Source organism: Tupaia chinensis, unplaced genomic scaffold (genome assembly GCF_000334495.1).
Source record: "Tupaia chinensis unplaced genomic scaffold, TupChi_1.0 Scaffold000292_1, whole genome shotgun sequence".
Classification (NCBI taxonomy): domain Eukaryota; kingdom Metazoa; phylum Chordata; class Mammalia; order Scandentia; family Tupaiidae; genus Tupaia; species Tupaia belangeri.
The window spans coordinates 875,670-898,862 of record NW_006159777.1 but is presented as its reverse complement, the minus strand read 5'-3'; the positions used below and the strand labels follow the sequence as shown (position 1 = coordinate 898,862).

The 23,193-nt window shown below is 45.6% G+C and overlaps 1 protein-coding gene across 4 annotated transcripts in view; it reads left to right on the top strand.

Annotated features, from left to right (window-relative positions):
• NTM (neurotrimin) overlaps positions 1-23,193 on the top strand; it is a 1,082,935-nt gene that overhangs the window by 848,065 nt on the left and 211,677 nt on the right. For all 4 annotated transcript variants that reach the window (XM_006150634.3, XM_006150631.3, XM_006150632.3 and 1 more), the window contains one exon: positions 12,229-12,461. In XM_006150634.3, coding sequence (XP_006150696.1) covers positions 12,229-12,461 — 233 coding nt within the window. The remainder of the gene's footprint in view (positions 1-12,228; positions 12,462-23,193) is intronic.

Below are 23,193 nucleotides of genomic sequence, written 5' to 3'. Positions count from 1 at the left end.
GAGCGGGGTGTTGCCAGCCCTTTTCTGCTATGGAACAAGATCCCAGGATCTACCATGCACCCCAGTTTGCCCAATGTCACGGTGCAAGTGTCTGGTTTGGACAACTAGCGTGCTGTACATAAATAGCCCGCCAGGCCAGGCCTCACCTGTCCAGGGACCAAAAGACACCTCATGTCAGATGTGGGCTTAGCATGTTCCACTAGTAGAACAAAACCCGAGTCAAAGCAGAGGTGCAAGGACTACATCTGGGTTCGTTTCCTGGCACGCCCTTTCTTCTTCCTAGCCCCTTCCCTTCCAGGGACGGCCACCTGCTGGAAAAGACGGAGGCAAGCTCAAGTTTGGTGCCACCTTGAACCACTGGGGATCCTTTGGGGTAGCCTTTTCTTTATTTGGTTCTCTGGCTGCTCTTTGTCGTCAGGATGCAGTGAAACTCCTTTCACATAGTGTGATACACTACCTACCTGCAATGGCTCGGCTTCCCGCAGGGCAAAGGTGGCAGGCTCACCTTGGGTAATTCGAGGAGTTTAATAAAGTGGGAATTACAGAGGTACAGCAGAGGTCTGGGAAAACCAGAGGATAAGGCAGTCCCAGGGGCTGGTAACAGGAGTGCATCGTTAACACCTCTCAGCATAAAGGGGTGGGGAGCAGGAGGTCACGAGTCCACCAAGGACAGAGGGCTGTGTGGAGAGGGCCACAGGCCAGGGCCTGCGATCTCTGACTGAGGGACATACCCACACACTCTCTCTCCTTCCGCTGCACCCACTTCTGCTACCGTTTCCCACTGGCTGAACCCAACAGGAATCCTGGGGGAGGGGAGCCTATTGACACGATCTCCGAGTCAGTCCACAATCTTTCCGCTAGATCCTCTATGCAGTGCTCTTGCTCATCCTTTGGCCTGAAATGCTCCATCTTCCATTCTCTGTTTAGCAAGCTCCTTCCACCCTCAACAGCACCTAAAGTCAGCAGGACCCAAGTAACACTGAGTGCAACCAGGAGTCCACGCGTGGGGTCCTTGGATGAGAAAACAAATATTGCATCCTTCCTGCCTTCCCAGAGCTCCACCAACATGAAGGGTGGAGCATGGACACACAGCTGTCGGTCCCTTGTAGGATGGCCAGGTTTGCTCAGGAGAATGCACTAAACTTCGCAGAGCAAAGGTAGTTGGGGTATGAAATAGTATTTCAGCGTGGCCTTGGTAGGGGAATAGGATTTTTTCAACAACCAACAAGGAGAAGCATTCCAAGTCAAGTATCACATCACTGAATCCCAAATACGGGTAGTGTATTCAGGTGACAGTGAGAAGCACTCAGTGCATATCATCCTGAAGTAATGTAAGGCAGGCAGGTGGGTGGGTTAGTCAGGGTTCTCCAGAGACCCAGAGCCAGCAGGGACGAGAGAGAAGGTAATCGTGAGAATTTGCTCATACCTATGGCATAAGTTTTCATCCTAGTCCAAAGGTCTCAAAGGCCTGCACATCAGGGTAGTCAGTGTCCAAGGAGAGGAAGACAATATCCTGGCTTGAATGTAGAGAGAGAGATGATTTCCCCTTCTGTACCTTTCTCCTCTATTAAGATCCTCAGAGGATGGGACGATGCCCACTCATGGTGGCAAAGGAGGCTTTTTCTCTCTCAGTTGACTGGATCAAATGGCAATCTCTTCCAGAAGTGCCCTCATAGAAACACCCAGTAATAATGCTTTGTAATTCTGGGCACCTCTGTAACCCAGTCAAGTTGACACATAGAGTTAACCAGTAGAGGGGGTGATGTGGATCTTTGTAGGAATCCCTATCTGGAGCCCAAGGTCACATGGCAGGGGGAGCCCATGGGGAATTTTCATGGGAATTTTCTCCCAACACTTGGTTCCCTCTTAGGAACAGTCAATGTCATCAGGGTATTCCAGAGACCCTCTATGTTTGGTATATTTTGCGTATGCTATGGAGAGAGGTGGAAAGAAGAATATCCCAGCTTCCTAACTTTGATCATCTAGGGAAATAGGCTGGCTTGCTTTTTTTATTTTTATTTTTAAAGAATTATTTAATATTTAAATGTGTTATTATTTTTTAATTTGACCAGAGAAAGAGGAAGGGAAAGTGAGAAAGCAAACTGTACAGTCTGGAACCAGAACCACGGTTGGCCATGTGGAAGTCCAGCGTCTTAGCCACCATGCCACTTGCCAGTCCCAGGCTGCCCCGCTTTGCATGGGGTCCTGTACTGTGATGAAGATGCCCCCACACTGTCCAGAGTGTCTTGCACTGGAGTGTAGAGTCCTTCCTTGCTGCATGGATACAATGCAGTTATGCAGTAACGAAGTGCCGTGGGAGTTCTGGCTGACAGACGGGACAGGACCTTCTGAGCACACCCTAGTCTCTTTCCACATTTGCACGAGTACAGGATTCTGTCCCTGGTACAAATCAAAATGTGCCGTTTGCTTCGGCAACGCCGTGTGCCATCTACCTCAGAGTAGGTTTTTAGATGAGGCTACTTTGACTTGGACAGCAAGGGCAGATGGATAGATGAGCTTATAGAAAACCTTGCTGCAGGTTCACAAAGCCAAACCATCATGATTTATCTCCGTAATGTTAGAGAAGTGGAAGGGGACCACTTCCTTTGCTCTCATTTTGCCTGAAAACTGACCAGGTGTGTGGGGAGGTGTGTGAAGTTGTGTTTGTCAGTGAGGTTGGTGGGAACATGTAGAGTAATTATCATCAGAACCTGGTCCTTGCTTAGACACAAACCCCATGGCCTTTTACCTTTCAGGAGTTGGTAAAAATGGGAGATTTTTATCAAATAATTAATCAGTCGACAGATATTTATTATGTGCTAACTTCATGGTCTGTATCGTGTTCTGTAGGGGCACAAGAGAAAATAAGGCATAGTCCTTGACTTTCAAGAACTTACAGTTGAGGGACCAGCAGTTAGCGTAATGGCTATGTCGCTGGACTCCCATGTAGTCGACCGCAGTTCGAGTCCCGGACTTGGTGGCTTAAAACTCAAGCCGGACGCGTGTGCATGCGTGCCCGAGATCCCAAGAGGAGAATGAAGGAGAAGGGATTGCAACATGGCCATCCCCCCGGGGGGTGATTTCTCCTGTCTCTCTGTCTCTCTCATTCTGGCAAGCACACACACCCTATAGCAAAAACCTCTAAAAAAAGAAAAAACTTACAGTTGAATCAGCGGTATAATGCGCATGTACACCCGGATGAGAAGGCAGTGCGTATAATAGGTTATATGATTGTATTGTTTGTTGAGCTTCTCCTGCATCAAAGCAATGCATGATGTAGGAGATGCATGATTCCATTTCATCTTCTCATTAACTCTGTGCAGGAGGATAGGTTATTTTGTTCTGCCAAGGACTTAAATGAAACTCAGTGAAGTGAGATAACCTAGCCCAGACCTGAGAGGCAAGAGGGGCAGTCTGACCTCAGAGCCTGCCCTCCTTTCTCTTCCTGACCCTCCCTTGACGACAGCTGTCTACCTGCAGCGTGGGACTCAGTGTGTGCAGCCGCTTGTCATTTCGTTTTGTTTTCTCCAGTAGTCTCTGACCTCCATCATAAGCTCCTACCCAGGCATGGGCAACCTTTTCATTACTTTTCAATCTGGGGAAGATTTCATACCACACATTTGGTTTCTTATACGAAACAAAATAATAATGGTTGGGAGACGTGAAACTAGTGGGAACTAAGCGTAGGCGCTGTGGCTTTATCTCTGTATGACCCAAATCGGTTTTGTAAATAGCAACTTGAGTTTAGACTCTAAAAAATTTCCAGTAGAGTCAGAATTAGCAACTTCACGGTGAAGCCTTCTCTAAAAATGAAGAACCAAAATGGTCTCTGATACCTGAATTTTCAGTGTATAAGGGATGAAGCTCCCTGGTCTGCTCCTTCGTTGGTGTCCCCCAGAAAACAGTCTTACAGAGACAGAGAGGAGAGATGCACATACCAACTCCACACAGCCCGGCATCGGGATTCCTGAGCATTCATATCATGCTCTGCTGGGAGCTTGAAGGAAGGGCGGGGCACAAGCCAGAAGCTCAGAGGAACAAAACTTAGGGGCGGCTGGAGCGTTTCTGTGCGATAAGAGGTGATTGTGACCAGGTGCTGTGAAGGGTGGAAGCACTTATTTTGCTGTGGTCTCAGGCATTGCTTCAGACATGCTGCCTTTGAGAAGCTGTTAAGGGACCTTTTAAAAGGAGGGATGGTTGGCTTGCACCCTGGCTGGATCCCTTATTGTCCTCAGATCTTTAGGCAGGTGTGCTTAAGAAAGGCCACACCTGGATTTTTCTTTCTTTTTTCTCTTTAATCCTTCTCTTTATTTCAACAGTTTCTTTACCTGTTTTAAGGTTCCAGACAAACACTTTTGCTCTCATTTTCTTCCAATTCTCATTTTTTTTATCTCTTTCTTCTCTCATCCTAAACTCAAAAGTGTCTAGGGGTTCATACTTTTATGGTTTTATTTCTGCAACACACATCCTGGTCTTGCTTCATCAGCTTTTTCTATTCCTCCACGTGTAAATGCAACACATGTAATAAAACCACTATGCACAGGCTGTGTTCTTAGAGCTTCAGAATAAGAGGTGCAGCTGGAAGGAGTCACAGGTGTGGCAGCTCCCTCTACCACATGCTCCTCGCACCGGTTCGCGTGTGAGCACGTGGCTGCGTCCTCTTTGGGCTGACTACACGTGGGGCTGTTCGTTATCAAAGAGCATGCATTGACTGTCAGCAGGGCAGGGCACCATTGGTCATCTGTGTTTGGGTGAAGCAGGCCTATTCTCTATAAGAAGAAACTTCTCTGAAAAGGAACCAGGAGCAAACAGACACACAGACTAAGAAAGGAACTGGGACCCAGCACGGAACCGGTAAACCAATGTTCTTCCAAGACTTCCTCTCTCTGTGTCTTCATCCTGCTGGATGAAGGTCTAGGTCACAATAGGACTGGATAGGCCACGGGCTGTCCAGGGGGGCCACATACGGAAGGGAAGGACAGGACTGATGGTGATTGGAAAATCATCCACAGAACACTCAAGGCTGAAAGCTGCTGGCCAGAGGGCTGGCGCATGGGGGTAACCGGGAAGCAGGGTTCAAGGTGGAGGGGGAGGCTGTCCTCGCTGAAGTGCACCAAAGTAGTTACTCTGCTCCTGGTGTGTGTGGCGGTAGGTGGGAAGGATGCTGGGTAGGAGGTTGCTGTAGCTCATGACTGTGGGCAAAAGTGAGAGGCTTCAGGGTCTGGTCTGGAAGGGCACTGTCCACCCTTCTAGCCCCCCACCCCTTCCCTGGAATGCTGACATGTGACTGTCCCTATATGACAAGTGGCTATCACCAAGCAATGCTTCCCTGAACTCGTCAGGGCAAGCCGAGTGTGGTCCCTAGTTAACCACTATTTGTTAATCACCTTCCTGAGGGAGGCGAACTACCACGGAGTGTTTCGGAGTCATTTTGTAGAAGAATCATGTCAAGGGCCATCTTTGAAAGGAAAGATCCTACAAACTGAATTTCCCACCCCCAAACTTCTACCTGCTCCCCACCAACCAAAGCACCTGTGCTGGCTGGGAGCAGTTTTGCTCATTTTCCCTTTGTTCTAACCTAGGAGAAACGTCTCCTCTGCATCGTTGAGGAGAGCGGATAAATGAGACAGATAGATGGGGGCAGGTATGCGGAGGTGACAGGAGTTGGCTGCCGAGTTACCTCTGTGATCCATCTCTACAGAAGCCAGTGTTAATTCCGTGGGGACTCAGCAAGACTGATATCTAGCAGTGACAGTTTGGACATCTAAACATGACCTTGGATGTGCCCAAAACCGCAGCTGGAGCTATGCCAGCTTTCCAGAGTGCGGTATCTCAGGGGCCGCATAACCATGAGAGGAGTTGGCTGTGTTAGGAGTGTCTGCATCTGCAGTTGGGCATCCTCGCGCTCTCACTGCGGGATCACGCGGTGGGACGACTTCCATCGCAGTCAGTTTTCAATAATTACATGCTCACAGGAAGCCCAGGACAGTCCTCTCATATTCATCGTGAGGTTGCAAGATGCCCCGTGGTGGGCATCAGAAACAATTACAACAGTTTGGAGTCTGTCGGTCACCATTCCTGTGGCCACTCACCTGGTGCCTGGTCACGCTGCAGCTGCTGGTGGGAATCACTGGGACTCTTCACTGGCTTCCCAAAACATACTGGCATCCAGCTAGCCCTTTCTGTAGGGGAAGAGGGCAGACAGGGGTCATTTTCCGTCCACTCACTCTGCTGTCCTCCTCTCTCCAGAGACCAGATGTCTAGAGCAACGGTTCTGAAAGTGTGGGCTCCAGAGCAGTGGGAGCCTCAGCTGGGAGTGTACCAGAAAGGCAGATTCTCAGGCCCTGCTCAGACCTACCAAACCAGAAACGCTGGGGTGGGGCTCAGTGAGCTCTGTGTTGACCTGTTTTCTAGGTGATTAAAAGGTATGTTGAGGGATCAGCAGATGGCGTAATGGTTACGTCGCTGGGCTCCCACGTAGTTGACTACATTGTGAGTCTCCGGGCCTGGCAGGTTGAATCTCATACTGGGTGTGTGCATGTGTGTGCCCAAAATCCTGAGGGGAAAATGGAGGAGAAAGGATCACAGCAAGGCCATACCCCTGGGAGGTGACTTCTTGCTTTCTGTCTTTATGTCTCCCTCTGTCTCTGACAAGGGTATGCGGCCTATATCAAAAATCTCTCTTTTAAAAAAAAGAAAAAGACACATGTTGAGCTTGAAAACCACTGATTTAGATGTCCTCCTGAATTTGAAACAAGACTAAAAATGCTCCACAAAGCTATGTTTTCATCCTGGTTCTGCAGTTGGACATCAGTGCGACCTTAGTCTCCCTGTGGCTAGTGTCTCAGCCTTAGTCAATTTCTTCTTTAAGCTGATAGTAGTGACCCTTCCTGGTAGCACAGTGCTTAAGTGCAGTGCACTGGGAGTTGGGTTCCATTTGGCTGACTGTGGTTTGATTCCCAGCCCTGTGGCTTGAGAGACACATCAGGCACATGTGCATGTGTGTTTGAAATCCTGACAGGATGGAGAAATGGAAGAAAAAGCATTGCTGTGTGGCTCTGCCCCATTAGGGTGTGCTTCTGTGTGTTTGAAATCCTGATCTTTCTTTCTGACAAGCGCATATGCCCTCTGACAAGCGCATATGCCCTCTGACAAATAAAGGCAAGGGAACCCATAAATTGGCGAGAGTAACTGAACCCAGCCAGGTTTTGAGGTGATAAAATGGTGTGTGTTGTGGGCTTGCGTAGTACCTAGCATACAGTGACAAGTGTTCAATGAACATTGACCATGAATGTGAATTTTATCAGTTCCCTGCTTGGACCTAAGCAAAGGTCAAATCTGTGGCCACCCTGAAATTTATGAATACAGACGATGTCCAGGGCAAACTGGAGCAGGTGGCCCTTGAGGAATTTCAGTCCCTGTGCAAGGCAGCCCAAGATGAAGATGGTTGCCCTAGGGGACCATCAGTTAGTGTAATGGCTGTCGCTGGACTCCCATGTAGTTGACCGCAGTTTGTGTCCCGGACCTGGTGACATAAACTCATGCTGGGCACATTTTGGAGTCTGTCGGTCACCATTCCTGTGGCCACTCACCTGGTGCCTGGTCACGCTGCAGCTGCTGGTGGGAATCACTGGGACTCTTCACTGGCTTCCCAAAACATACTGGCATCCAGCTAGCCCTTTCTGTAGGGGAAGAGGGCAGACAGGGGTCATTTTCCGTCCACTCACTCTGCTGTCCTCCTCTCTCCAGAGACCAGATGTCTAGAGCAACGGTTCTGAAAGTGTGGGCTCCAGAGCAGTGGGAGCCTCAGCTGGGAGTGTACCAGAAAGGCAGATTCTCAGGCCCTGCTCAGACCTACCAAACCAGAAACGCTGGGGTGGGGCTCAGTGAGCTCTGTGTTGACCTGTTTTCTAGGTGATTAAAAGGTATGTTGAGGGATCAGCAGATGGCGTAATGGTTACGTCGCTGGGCTCCCACGTAGTTGACTACATTGTGAGTCTCCGGGCCTGGCAGGTTGAATCTCATACTGGGTGTGTGCATGTGTGTGCCCAAAATCCTGAGGGGAAAATGGAGGAGAAAGGATCACAGCAAGGCCATACCCCTGGGAGGTGACTTCTTGCTTTCTGTCTTTATGTCTCCCTCTGTCTCTGACAAGGGTATGCGGCCTATATCAAAAATCTCTCTTTTAAAAAAAAGAAAAAGACACATGTTGAGCTTGAAAACCACTGATTTAGATGTCCTCCTGAATTTGAAACAAGACTAAAAATGCTCCACAAAGCTATGTTTTCATCCTGGTTCTGCAGTTGGACATCAGTGCGACCTTAGTCTCCCTGTGGCTAGTGTCTCAGCCTTAGTCAATTTCTTCTTTAAGCTGATAGTAGTGACCCTTCCTGGTAGCACAGTGCTTAAGTGCAGTGCACTGGGAGTTGGGTTCCATTTGGCTGACTGTGGTTTGATTCCCAGCCCTGTGGCTTGAGAGACACATCAGGCACATGTGCATGTGTGTTTGAAATCCTGGCAGGATGGAGAAATGGAAGAAAAAGCATTGCTGTGTGGCTCTGCCCCATTAGGGTGTGCTTCCCCTCTCTCTGTCTCTGTCTCTTTCTTTCTGACAAGCGCATATGCCCTCTGACAAATAAAGGCAAGGGAACCCATAAATTGGCGAGAGTAACTGAACCCAGCCAGGTTTTGAGGTGATAAAATGGTGTGTGTTGTGGGCTTGCGTAGTACCTAGCATACAGTGACAAGTGTTCAATGAACATTGACCATGAATGTGAATTTTATCAGTTCCCTGCTTGGACCTAAGCAAAGGTCAAATCTGTGGCCACCCTGAAATTTATGAATACAGACGATGTCCAGGGCAAACTGGAGCAGGTGGCCCTTGAGGAATTTCAGTCCCTGTGCAAGGCAGCCCAAGATGAAGATGGTTGCCCTAGGGGACCATCAGTTAGTGTAATGGCTGTCGCTGGACTCCCATGTAGTTGACCGCAGTTTGTGTCCCGGACCTGGTGACATAAACTCATGCTGGGCGCATGTACGTGCGTGCCCAAGATCCTGAGAGGAGAATGGAGGAGAAGGGATTGCGGCGTGGCCATCCCCTCTGGGGGGTGATTTCTCTCTTTCTGTCTCTCTGTCTCTCTCTGTCTGTCTGGCGAGCAACACGCCCTATAGCAAAAAAATATAATAATAATAAAAAAATAAAGATGGTTGCCCTGAAAGCAGCATGTGGAAGGTTTAGCAGCTGGCAGTTCCTCCATTGGCTGTGCTTCTCCACCCCACTCACTCTCAGGGTGCATTCTGGACATGATTATCGCCATCGGAGGCAAGGCGTGGAGGACACCTGAGACCAGTCCAAACTTCACGTGCATTAGACTCAACTAGAGAGCTGACTGATGTGCAGATTCCAATTCATTGTCTCTGCCATGGGGCCTGAGGTCCTGCCTGCTCCACTCTCCCAGTGATGCCTGGTTTGCTGACCCCACTTTGCACAATGAGGTGCCGGCTCAGTGCTTTGCAAGCACTAATGTGTATCTGATGCACCTGCAGATATAGAGAGGCATGGCCCTGGGGCCATTGACATTGGTATCACCTGAGTAAACCCACAGTGTGCTCTATTTTTATTTCAAACACCTGTTTGGGTTCATGTCCAATGACCAAATAAAGTTTGCTTTTCTTTTTAATTGCCAGAGGCATATATGGGCTTCTCTAAAAATGCAGTCTCAGTAGTCTTGAGCTACTGAGTTAGAATGTATTTTAGCAGGCTCTCCGGGGATTACAAGCACAGGGACGTCTATGATACATTCAGGGCAGGCTGCATAGCTGTGCTTATTGGCATAGGGACCAACACTCAGTTTAGTGTCTTTCAGCATCTTGAAATTCATATTGATTCTTGAACAGAGACCTTTGTGTTTTCATTTTACACTAGTCCTCACAAATGATGAAGGGGGTCCTGGGCACACTCCTCTACGCCGATAGTTTTCAAACTGTGTGTACATGACCCACTGGGATATTATTATGAATTTTCATTTCTGGATTCCCAAAGTTTCCAAATCCATATGGTAGGGGATGAGACCAAGGCCAGCAAACCTCTTCTGTGATTCTGGTGTAAGATCTGCACTTTCTCTGGGGGACAGTCCCCTGATTTTTCCTAGTGAGGTCTTCCATCATTTCCATGCCATGTGTCAGAACGAAGCTAGAGAGAACCTGCATCTCCCCTGCATTGCCAGAAAATGCAGTAAATAGCACACAGCTTGCTGGACACCAGAGCAAGAGTGTTTTAAGTTGGGCAGTTTTCTACATGGGAGTGCTCAGCAAGATGTCCACCTGTGCCCGAGTGGCCCTACAATGGTTGTGCAATAGTTGCACAAATGAAGCAGAAGGGATGGATCAAATAGGTTGTCTCCTCCTTCTGGGGTCCTGGGGAAGCTGCTATGCTTAGTAGCAACTCTGAGGTTTTATGGTCACAGGCCATCTTCAGAATTCAATAGAAGCAATCACCTGCCCCACTGAAAAATTTGCCTTTGCACATTCTGAAGTGAATGCGAGACCAGGAATTAGAAGACCTGGCTGAGTAATCAGATCCCTCTACTCCGTCACTCTCTCACATTAGGCAGCTCACTAGACAACTGGAAACCCTCAAGTCCTGATCTTTTTAAAATTTTTATAAAAACATTTTGAGAGAGATTTTCGCTATAGAGTGCATGCACTTGCCTGAGAGACAGAAAGCTAGAAATGAGCCCCCAGGGAGATGGCCATGTTGCAACCTCTTCTCTTTCATTGTTCTCTTGGGATCTTTGGCATGCACACACACACACCCTGGCATGAATTTTAAGCCTCCAGTTCTGGGACTCAAACCATGGTCAACTATGTGGAAGTCCAGCGACATAGCCATTATGCCATCTGCTGGTCCCTCAAGTCCTGACCTTAACAGTAAAGAATGGGGGACCAGTGGATGGTGCAGTGGTTAAGGCACTGGAGCCTACATGACTGCATGTTTTGAGTCCTGGTCCTAGTTGCTTGTAACACACATTGGGTGCATATGTATGTGCCCCAAATCCCAAGAGGACAATGAAGGACAAGAGGTTGTGGTGTGGCCCTCCCTCCTGGGGGATGATTTCTCACTTTGCCTCTCTATGTCTTGGTCTCCTGCAAGTACACGCACCCTATGACAACAGTCTTTGAAAAGAAAAGTAGAGAGTGAGTGAAAGCATCTATCTCACAGATTTGCTGCAAGAATCAAATGAGACAATGCAAATGTAAAAGTGCTTTGTACACTGCAAAAGAATGTGTAAATTTGAAGCATCATTATACATACCATGCTATGTTGCTATTTCCATCATTATAGTTAGGATCAGGACACTGTGAATTTAGCCTAAGGCCACAGAACATCGTTGGTGTCGCTAGAGAGGGAAATGAATATGGACAGATGTGATGAGGACTTGGTGAGAGGCGCTGGGAAATTGCAAAGTGTAGAAAAGAAAAAGAAGCTTCTACAATTTGGGGACTCCAGATGCAAAAATAAAAGAAAGATAATCTATTTTTATATGTGCAAACAATTTTGAGATTGTGGAAAATGCCTTTAGTCTAGCAGTAATTGAACATTTCTGCCCCTGGGTGGAATGAAGATAAACAGCAATGGTGGTAGTCCGTATTTAGTGTTGACTTCAGAAGCCTTCTGTCAGAATTTGCTATTCTGAGAGGGAAGGAATGATGTCTAGTAGTTAAAACCTGGGTCTCGGATCTAGCGCATATTAACTGTGTAGCTTAGAGAATTCACATTTTGGGTCCTCAATTCCTCTTAACAATGAACATTCTTCTTAGGGTTGTTTAACCTATCGAGTGACATGGGATGCTTAGCACACCTAGACTGTCACCTGGGGGTCTCATTCACATCGTGGGACTCCTTGAGCCAAAGGAGTATTGGTAGTGCTCAAAGGGTCAGGTGTTCTGGGCTGTAGGATGCCTCCAGGTTATGCCTGAGAAAGGGTGCCATTACTTGGGTGGATTCAGAAACCTGAACTGCACAGAATACAGAAGTCTGAGCAAGCCAATATGCTTTAGGCCTCTCCTGCTGGGTTTCTGGAAAGTTCCACTTGTGACAAACCAAGCACAGGAAATCTACATGTATTGTCAAAAGACAAGAAAGACAAAGCACAGCACTGCAGACTCAATTCTGAGGCTCCTGTTTTCTCTGGTCCTTGGATTTACCTGCCTGATCTTCCTTTTCAGGTGCACAATTGACAACCGGGTCACCCGGGTGGCCTGGCTAAACCGCAGCACCATCCTCTATGCTGGGAATGACAAGTGGTGCCTGGATCCCCGTGTGGTCCTCCTGAGCAACACTCAAACCCAGTACAGCATCGAGATCCAGAATGTGGATGTGTATGATGAGGGCCCGTACACCTGCTCCGTGCAGACAGACAACCACCCGAAGACCTCCCGGGTCCACCTCATTGTACAAGGTAGGTGGGGCTCGGCAGGTGGCTGGGAAAGCCTGCACTGAGGACTTCCCTGTGATGCTCAACAGGGGTGACGTCTGTTTGTTCTGTCTGCCCAGGTCATCTTTCTGGTTGCCATTTTGCACTCTAAAGCTGACGCTTCCAATAATTTTCCCATTGAGTGGGGTTAGGATTTTTCCTTTCACTTTCATCTCAGTAATACATATTCTCAGAAAACGATCTTTTCATTACTACTTTCCTTGGCATTTTTTACTCTGTTTTTTTTGTTTGTTTGTTTTTCTTTTTTCTCTTTTTTTTTTTGTTCTCTCCAACTCCAAGCTTGCTTGCTGGAGAAAGACAAAGTGGGGAATAGGGAAGTAGGGGAATGAGAAAGCACCTTCCAAGGGGGCATGGCCAGGCCTCAATCCTGTCTCCTCCATTCCTCTGGATGGGGGATATAGAGTCAAAGCAAGACCATAGGAGAGCAGGCACTCTGTTGCTTGCTCAGGGGCTCCAGCTCCTGAGAACAAAATAAGGAAGCTGAGCCACTGGAAAAGGTGCTTAAAAAGTGAAAACATAGCAATATTTCAAATAATGAAGGAATGAGGGAAAGGAGAAGGGAAAGGAACAAAAAAGAAAGGAAGAGGAAAAAAGAGAAGGATCCCAATAGCCACACCTAAGTGGAACTTAAGAGGAACAGCACCTAAGAGGAATACACACATGCACCTGGAATGGTTTACAAGCCCCTGCATCTGGGACTCCAACCATGAAACTGATCATTTGAGACCCAGCCGCCTTAAGCGCCATGGCACCAGCTGACCCAGGATCAGCTTTTGAATGCTCTTCTGGTACTATACCTATGGCATACCTTAGCCCAGCCTTCAGAGAAAGCTGAGCCAAGCAGGCTGCTCTGGGCCCTTATCCCTAACACATCCTTCACAAACTCCCTGCTGTTTCCAGCTGGACTTTGCCCTCTCCCATCCTGAGCCCAATTCCTGATACCGCATCTCCCCAGGTATCCGTGTCTCGTCAATGTTTTGGTTGGACCTCACCTTGCTTACTCATCTTATGGTTCCTCTATCCCCAGATTGTGAGGCCTCATGTGTTTGCTTATTCTATTGTTTGCATTTCTCTTGGTTCTGTTCTATCTGTTTCTCAGAACCTGGGAATGGCGTTTACCTCTTCCCCTAAAGCAGAACTGGTCTGGGGCATCCAGACAACACTTAACCCTGGGGACAAATTTCTAGTTAGTGAGGAAGAGCTTAGAGTTAGCGTCAGCTGCTTTCTTCCTGCAAGACCTTGATCAGGTCATCGCCGTTCCTCATTGGTCCTTTTCAGTAAAGATGGGTCAACTTGAAGAGCTGGGGTAGGGATTGAATTTCCCATACATTTATGTACAAAACTCTTCAAAAAGAACCCAGCACGTAGAAATTCCACTTAGGCGTTGCTATTGGGCTCCTTCTCTTTCTTTCCCTTCCTTTCTTTTTTGTTCCTTTTCCTTCTTTTCCTCATTGCTTCCTTATTTGAAATATTGCTATGTTTTCACTTTTTAAGCCCCTTTTCCAGTGGCCCAGCTTCCTTATTTTGTTCTCAGGAGCTGGAACCCCTGAGCAAGCAATGGAGTGCCTGCTCTCCTATGGCCTTGCTTTGACGCTATACCCACTATCCAGCTCAATGGCAGGTCCAGGGGAACATCTTCTCCTTGAGGCCGCGTCCACCAACACTCTTTGCCAGCATGCCCAAGCAAAACCTGCAGAGCCATGTGAGGATTGGCTAGGGCAGTAAGGGGAAGGAAGGTGGCTTGAGAAGGAGTGCTCAAAGGAGCTGGGAGAACTACAGGAATGCTTGCTGCAAAAAGGCTGGAGAAGATAAAGTTTGGATTGTAATCAGATTTGTGCAGGGCAAGGTAGGGTGACTAGAAAGAGAGCAAGATGCACTTGAGCAAGGGCACAGTGGGCCAGCTCTGGGCAGAGACAAACTGGGGGCAACCCTGGCACCTCCCGTGCTGTAGAAAATGTGGTCATTTCAAGTTTTTACTTTGTCTTCATTTTTCTTCCCTAGAGGAAACTATAATACCTTTTATTTTATTGGTTCTATAAATGAATAAATTTCAAATTGCTGGGTGCATACAGTGTTCTTAAAGGAAATAGAATTGAGGGCAACAGGTGGCATCATGATTGGGGCACTGAGCTTCCACATGGTAGACCAAGGTTTGAGTCCCAGACCTGGTAGCTTGCTTTCTTACTTTCCCTCTCTCTTTTTTCTGTCTCTGGTCAAATTGAAAAATAATAATAAATTAAGTAATTCTTTAAAAAAATGATAAAAGAAATAGAATTACATAGAAGGTGTTGAACTGTATTATGGAAAGCTGAGTTGCTATCTCTATACGGGAGTCTTGTTTTGGTGCATGTAGGTTTCTAATATAAAATACATGTTTTATTGTGAGTGGGTATGCCACCAATAAACGCTGGAAAACCAGAATTCAGAGGGAGTTTGGCCAGTGCCCCAGCAGTACTGTCTACCATCTGCACCATTCCTCCTGCCCCTCATGCCCCGCCCCCACCCTGCAACACACACTTCCCGTTGAGAGCAGAATATCTCATAATGGCAATGAGAGATGAGGAACTATTACAGACATTTGCTTTAGGAAGGACAATATTTATGGAACTGGGAAACAGAAAGAATTGTGAAAAATGCTAAAGATCTTGAAAACCAGAGCTGTGGTCTTATCACTTTTTTCTTAAGCCACACCCTAGCACGCACACACACACACACACACACACACACACACACTCCTGCCCTAAACAAATGGCAGAATGCTTCACTCAAAGTAAACATTTACTAAAAGCTCATTGGAGCAAATGGCTGGAATTATAGATCTTACATGGGCTCCAAGAGAGAAGGTGGGGTGTTTGAAGGGGCTGGTGATGGGAGGGGTGAGGGGATGGAGTCGGCAACTCACATCTAAGCTGATGGAAAATGTCTAATCCCCAGCCAGGTGTTTACATCGGTGACTTGGAGAGGTGCCCCGTTAGCGTGACACACCACCCCAACCATTGGAATCTCATCTTGGGCTAATTTTCGAATGCTGATGGGTGTATTGATCTGGAAACAAGCTGGGTTACAGAAGGCATTGGTCTTGTACACAGACTCAGCCCAAGCTAATCCACCGTCGATATGCCGGGACTGAGTATTATTGACACTTTAATGAATAGAGGACCATAGTTTTTTCAGACCCAACCTGTCTCCCATCTTCAAAGCAATCAGACAAACTAAACAGAGGCAGACTCCCCTGTTTCTTTATTAGGAAGAGGACACACCACCATCCAGGATTAAAAAAAAGAGAAATATATTTATCTTGGGATCATTTATTATACTGAACATAAACCCTAATTCCCTGGCAGAAGCTGACAGTCTGGATTTTGTCGAAGTTGCTATTCAGCTCTGAGCAGAACACTGCAGGAGTGAAAGTTCGGCATATTAAGCTTTCAAAATGGTATTTTGATGATTAAAGTAAAGAAAAAATAGCAGCATCAAAAAAAGAACTGAACTTCTATTCCACCCATGAGTTTGTGTATTTATGTATGTGTTGTTAGCTTCACATATAAATAAGCCACACAGAAAAAAGGCAATGGCATTTGTGCAGTAATGTATAAGCCACTTAAGGTCCAGGGTTACATCTTCTCCTTATTATCAAATGTTCCATCTATCCCAGTAGTTCTTGCAGTACATCTTCTTTCTCTGCAGTTGAGAGGCTTGTGTTTAGCTCCTGCTGAAGACAGGACGCCATTCTGTGTCTGCCTGACAGTCTCACCCTCAGACCTGTGCGCGTGCACTCATTCACACCCTCACTCATTCACACAGTGAACGGTCACTGAGAAACAACTGGTCACCAGCACCCTGGATGAGCACTTAGCACATAAAGATGAGTAATAGCTGCCCTTGAGGAGTGAGCTCACATTCAAGTGGGGAAGACAGACTTAGACAGCATTTAACCCATCTCCTCAGGGAATTTACCTTTGGGGTTATAGATACTGTTGGTTGGCTCCCTGATCTACATACTCCTGGAAACACCCATAAGGTGAGTCCTTATAGACTGTGTGATTTCATCAGATATTACAATAATATTCAGAAATAACCCATGTCAATTTCAGAGCTATTTGAGCAGCTGTCAGCCTTCCCCGAGCTGCCCCTTTCCGTAGCAGAAGCACCAGAGGGGCGGGCGGGTCTCCTTGCTCCATGTTTTCCAGAGCTTCAGCTGCAAATACCACTTCAGTCCTTTCCACTTTCAGGATGTTCTTTTTCTGCTGACAAGTCCTAGGTTTCATGCTTTGTTCTCTGGTATTTTTTTTTTTAATTTACTGATAGCTCTTGTGACAAAGGGAAAGGAAAGCATTCAGTTCCTTTTTTCTTAGTGACTTTATCTTTATTTATTTATTTATTTTCTAGCTACTGGACACCCTTGGACTGCTTGCGCTCTTTGTTTCTGTTTGTTTAGTGTTGGAAGATCACTCGGGGTTGTCTACATTCTCCTAAGTTTTTCCCAGGGGAATGAGTCTGGGGGTAGTTTCCAGCAAGACTGCAGTTCAGGGCCAGTGACTGGAGTGTGGACTGGGTTCATTCTGGCCTGAGCTGGAGACTGCCTGCAACAGGCAGCAGAGGAGGCTGGAAGAGCTACTGTTAGGTCAAGTCATAGGGAGAGCCTGTCATGGGAAGGGGGCTGCCCAAGCACGTTGGCCAACAATGAGAATCCGAGGAGGAACTGGAGAACCGAGAGCTCAGCATTGCTGGCCAGGAATACAGTGCAGGAAAATGAATGTACTTTTGATGTATCTTGTCCAAGGTTAGTGTGGGAGGAGAAATAGGCTTAGAGCTGGAGACAAATCTCAGGTGATCACTTGGGGCCAGTCTCCTGGACACACCAGGAGCAAGGGCCATCCTTGAGGTGGGTGGGAAACCCTGGAGCAGTGTGGCAAAGAGGTGGAGAAGAAGGCAGCAGGAAGGGAGGTGGGTAATAACAGAACTGAGCTAAGTAGCTCCTTGCCACAGAAGCTATCTAAAATTAAACTTAAATGAGTTAAAATGAATACAATTTAAAATTTACTTCTTCAGTCAATCTAGCTGCATTTTAAGTGTTTTAATAGCCATAAGCAACCAGTGGCCACTGTGTTGGACTAAGTAGGAGTAGAACATCTATGTAGAAGGCTCTATTGGATAGCACTGTCAATGGTCACTCTCACTGACCAGGCTATGTTAAAGCTCAAATGATTTTCCTTGACTCAAAAGGTCAGATGTTGTGTGGGAAGGAGAATAGGATTTTGGAGAAAGGATCTATATAAGAAAATATGGTGGTCTTTTATCCAAATGACAGTTGTTGAAAGAGGACTGGGAGGAAAATAATCCAAATTTGGGGATGGGTTAAACACCAAAGTAATGGAGATTAATCCATTGGGACATTGTGGTTCCATCTTGGAGCCCTGGGAGAGATGAGACCATTGATAGAAAATATCACTAGGAGAGATTGAAGTATTGGAAGGGATAAAAGCAATGAAAATAGTTATGGATGCTGAAGACCCTGTGGAATGGGAGGGGAGAGTGGAGAAGGGAAAAATATAGAGAAGAATAGCAAGAGAACAAATAGAGAGGCATGAGATTAGTGGGACACAGAAATGGTTTATTACCTGTTGATGATAACATGTACAGTATTCTCAACTAGACTGGTCTGAGAAGTATTTCATGTTGGGTAAATTCTCTTTACAAGTCAAATTATATACAGTGATTGAATGTTTAAAAAATAATGAGAATAAATAATCTGAAAAAATGATAAACTATTTGATGATGATGTGTGAATAGTCATGTCTTTGTCTTGACTGATATGCATGGTAATCATGCTGGAAAAAGAAATGTAATACACTGTAAAAATAGATGTGATTCAATGTTATATATATATGTACAAGAAAATGTCACCAGGTAAAATAAGTTCATCAGTGGAAGTGAGTGAGTTTGGGTTCTTGGACTTCTTGACTTTGAGATGCCAGGAAGGCTCTGTTCCCATGTGGAAGGTAAGAAATACCACTCCTGGGCTTGAGTGTCCACATAGATACCCAGAATATCTTTTAGGCCAGAATGGGGGAAAGTCCTCTAGGACTTATTAAAATTTAGTGTAATGATTTCCATCTTTTTAACTGTAGGGTTTTCTGCTTTATGAGTGTAATTAATAAGAGGCTGCTTCCAGAGTCTGGCTGAATATCTTAACTATTTCACCCCCTTGTTCCTGCTGCCAGACCAAGTTTCCTATACCTCTGAAATGGTCACACACCTGCCACCATCATTCCCACATCTTGGAAAACAGAATGGATAAAACACTCAGTGGGACTGAATCATTTACCAAATTAACAGTATCTTGGGAAGACACCTCAAAAGTCCTATTCTAAAAACGTGATTGATGGACTAGCAGAATTGTTTATGATCATCTGTGAAACATTAGGTGAAGCCCTCCTTATCCAGTCATGGAAAACCAGCTTCTTAACACCTCTGCCTTGGCTGGTGTACCTGCTAATCTCACTTAGAGACACATTTGCATGACAGAGAACAATAGAATACCACAGTTATGAAAACAGGGATGTTAGTGTACTACTAATAAAAAAAGCTTTTGGCCTCATTATCAGTTTTCCAGTTCCTATCTAGGTCTCTTTTGTCACTGAAGCATCTAATCACCCCCTCCCTTTTGTTTGCTGAAAATGAGTTTTCCTATTTCTTCTTGGGCAGAATTAATCTGAAAATCCCTGCTATTGTTTGAGAGTTAATTACCTGCCTTTGGAGTCAAACAGTGCTGAAGCTCAGGTGAAAGGGGCTAAATGCAGCTACCTATGGAATGGGACAGAAATGAGGGAAAGAAGCCAGGATGTTGCAGTTCACTAGTGTTAGTGGAATTCCAAGGAGAGAGGGGATAGCTGGGGAGACATCAGCCTGCTGGTGACTTACACACAATAGAGCTTTGGCCACGCAAGTCCTCCAGTTCCCTTTCATTGTCTCCCTGTTCCTAACTTTCTCCTCCTCCCCACCTGATACATACCATTGTGTTGGTTTCCACTCCTGAATAATTAATTGACCTTGTCAAGCCACACTCATTATTATGATTAAGAGAATAGGAACAATAACTTTTAATTCCTAGACACCTACGCCCCATAAATCCTCCCCCCACCCTGAACCTGAACAAAAGGAAATTTGAAACACAAAATATCAAAGGGAATAATGTTCTCTAATCCTTTGAAAGCAAAGATTTCTCTCTCTCCAGATATATCACCCAGAAGGCACCATGCCTCCTGGCACTACCAGGCTCCTATAGGGATGCGAAGACCTTTGCACCCACAATTTCCATTCAAGCTACATCTTGCTGAGTCTGTGGTGAGGAAAGCATTTACAGCCCAATTCTGAATAGATCAAAGTCACCTTCCAAGTACATCTGCATCTTCAGGTTTCAGTAGTCCTGTGTGACAGACGGTCACACTCACCATCCCCAACTGCTTTTCCGATGACCTCACCCCTTCCTGCTCCATTCATGAAATAGATGAAAATGCACGTTCAGTGTGGTCGTAAGGCTGTGCATCTAAATTTGACGGAACTTTGAAAAAGTCCGGAAATTAAATTCCACTACAAAATTGGAGTGCTCCTCGAAGCACCCTGGAGAATGTCAAGGAAGTAGGGCATTTTATCTGAAATTGATTTACAAAATTTAGGCTGCATGCAGATGAGGCAACTCCGTTTTACCTGGTGAGTTCTGAAATCTCTTGAAGTAGATACTAACAGTGGAGGGACAGAATTTGTCAGAAAGGTTAGACTGATGCAGCAGTTTAGTAGAATCCTTGAATGTCATCTGTTTGTTAAGCCAAGTAGGGCAGAGTGTATGAGACTAAAGAAACCTCAGCATAATGCTATAGTAAGAGTCATATTGGTTTAATAATGTCATTGTCTGTGCCTTCTGGTATGGCTGGGGTGGCATCTTCATGTTTTCTAAACTTGGAAAACTTGCATCTGCCTCCTGGTACTTCCTTGTCAGAACAGTGGATGGCCAGAGGGTGTCCTGTCCAAGCCCTTCACACCTTGGTGGACTCCCAGGGAGCAGGAGGTTCAAGTGACTTTCACTGCATCATAGCAAGCATGGTCAGGAATCAGGCAATACCTTCTTTTTTTTTCTTTTCTTTAAATTTATTTTTTTTACATTAATTCACTATACATCATTACAGCATACAAAATGAATTTTCCATCCAGAATACACTGTATATTGGCTCAATCAAGCACATCAACATACATGTTATCAACAAATAATTTTCCATTTCTTATGTCCTGTTGATTTTGCGTTTGTTTTTTTTGTTTTTTGTTTTGTTTTGTTTTGTTTTTGCCATCCTTGATTCCCTATCCCTCACCCACCTTCTGAAAGCAGTTAGGCTACCAAGGCAAGGTCTGTAGGGCCCTACCCAGTTCTCATCCCTTAGGTGGATTTTCCCAGGGAGCCTGAGACATCTTTGATTCCAACACCAGAACACTGGGAAAGTGGCTCTGATTTCTTCTGGATCTTAATCCCTTCTGCAGCCTCCACATGAGCAATATGATGGGGGAAAATATTTTACTGTGGGGGGAAAAACACCCCAGATTCTGGATAAGCAGCAATTTCCAAGATATCAATTCATCCTTTAGTCTCCCATTCCAAGCTGATCTTGAAGCAAACATTCTCTAGCTTAACTTTTAAAAAAAATTTTCCAAAGAGCATGCGTACTTACTAGAGGAAGAGAGACAAGAAGAGAGAGGGGGAAAGTACTCCCCATGCGATATGGTCATGCTGCAATCCTTTCTCCTCTATTCCTCCATGTTGTTGGGATTTGGGGAACTCACTTGTACACATGCCTGGCACGATTTTCAAACTATACTGGGGCCAGGATTTAATCAGCCATGTGGAATCTGGCTCTTTACTACTAAACTATGGGGCTAGCCCACAAATATTATCAGTTAAGGATTTCATGAGGCCTTTTATGGTCCTATGACCTATTGGTACAAATTTGGCAAATTCTAGACTATGTTGAGAAATAGCGTCATTGTCATATTCTTAAGGTGCCTGCAGGTGACACCTACAGAGCATGTGTATGGTGATACCGAGGGCAGCATCTTGATGTCAGTGCCATAACTGTTAAAGGAAGACTCTTAGGTACTCGAAAGGCAGAAAGATCCTGCCCATTCTCTTCTTGATAACATTAACACAGACTAGGTTTTCCTTGATGTTCTGCAAAAATGCCACTTCCTAAAGGAAATACATGCTAGATTGTTTTGGTGATGGACAAATATCTGGAAAGCTGTCCATGGACTAGAAGACAACCTTTGGGACAATAAGCCTTAGGAGGAAGGAAGAGGCATTGGAAGGAAAGGACACATCTAATCCCAGCTGGTTCTCTGTCCCTTGCATGGTGAAGACAGAAAGGGGAAGATTTCCAAAGACTTTCTGGTAGGAAAGCTGATTCTGAAAGTAGTGAACTGTATGTTTTACCATTGCAATTTCAATAATGATCCTTTCTCTTTGCATTTCTTTGTGTACTGGAAAGCAATGTACTTGATACTCAGTTTTACACCATTACCATGATAATTGTCATAGCAGGGAGTGTGAGGATGCTGCTAAAGGTAGATGGCAGCTGGACATGAGGTGGCATGGGGGTCAGGACACTGGATCCCACATGGCCAACTCTTCAGTTTGAGTCCTCGACCCAGCAGCTTGAAAAACACACCAGGTGTATGTGTGTGCGTGCCCAAAGTCTTGAGAGGAGAATGGAGGAGAAGGGATTGCAGCATGACCATCCCCCCCCAGGTGATGGTGTCTTGCTTTCTCTCCCTCTCTTTGTCTCTGTCCAGTGAACACATGCACTCTATGGAAGAAATCTAAAAAAGAATAAAAACATATGGCAACTCTAGGAAGAGGTCCCCCACAGCCAACCTTTCCTTTACATTCCAGGGAGCCCATATGCAGCTGGGAAGAAGACTCCATATTTTACATATGTCTCAGGCTCATTTAGACTTTAAGGTATGACCACTTGGAATATATCTTAAAACTAGGTTCTTGCTGAACCTGTGGTAAATTTACGTCTAACGTTGATATAGACTCTAATTGGCTTCTGCTGGAGTTGGGCTCAGTGAGGAAATGCTTTTAAAGTTATTAGAGCTCCTCGCCTTTCTTTTGAGAGATCTTCATTTCGTGTTATTTGAGAAAGAATTTATTGATTTAAAATTAGGACAGTTTAATTTGGTGCCATGTTTTCTTTATGTCTCAATTATATATTCATGTCTTTGTGGTAAACTCAGCTGGTGGGGGGATTAAGAATTCAAAATCGAGGATTTTCACTTGGCAAGTGGTGCTTTCTACTGTGATTAATTGGGAGTCTGCACAATGAACCCGGCCGTGGCTCCACTGGGGATTGAATAGCTTAGTAAAAGGAAGTAAATTTCAGGATTTAGGAGTCTTGGGTTCCAGTCTGAATTTTGATAATAATTACCTGGGAAAAAAATGACCCAGTTACTTAAGCTATTCTTGATTAGAGACACTTCATAGAAATGTTTTGATATAGTCTGTAATCTGATTTGGAGAAAGGTACAGAGTAGACTCCTGGAAGTGGAACATGATCACGTATTTGCAACCTTCATTTTTGTCATCGTTGTTGAGCAATGAGGGTTTCCAATTTCATTTACTCTATTCTGACTTCAAACATACCCAGTC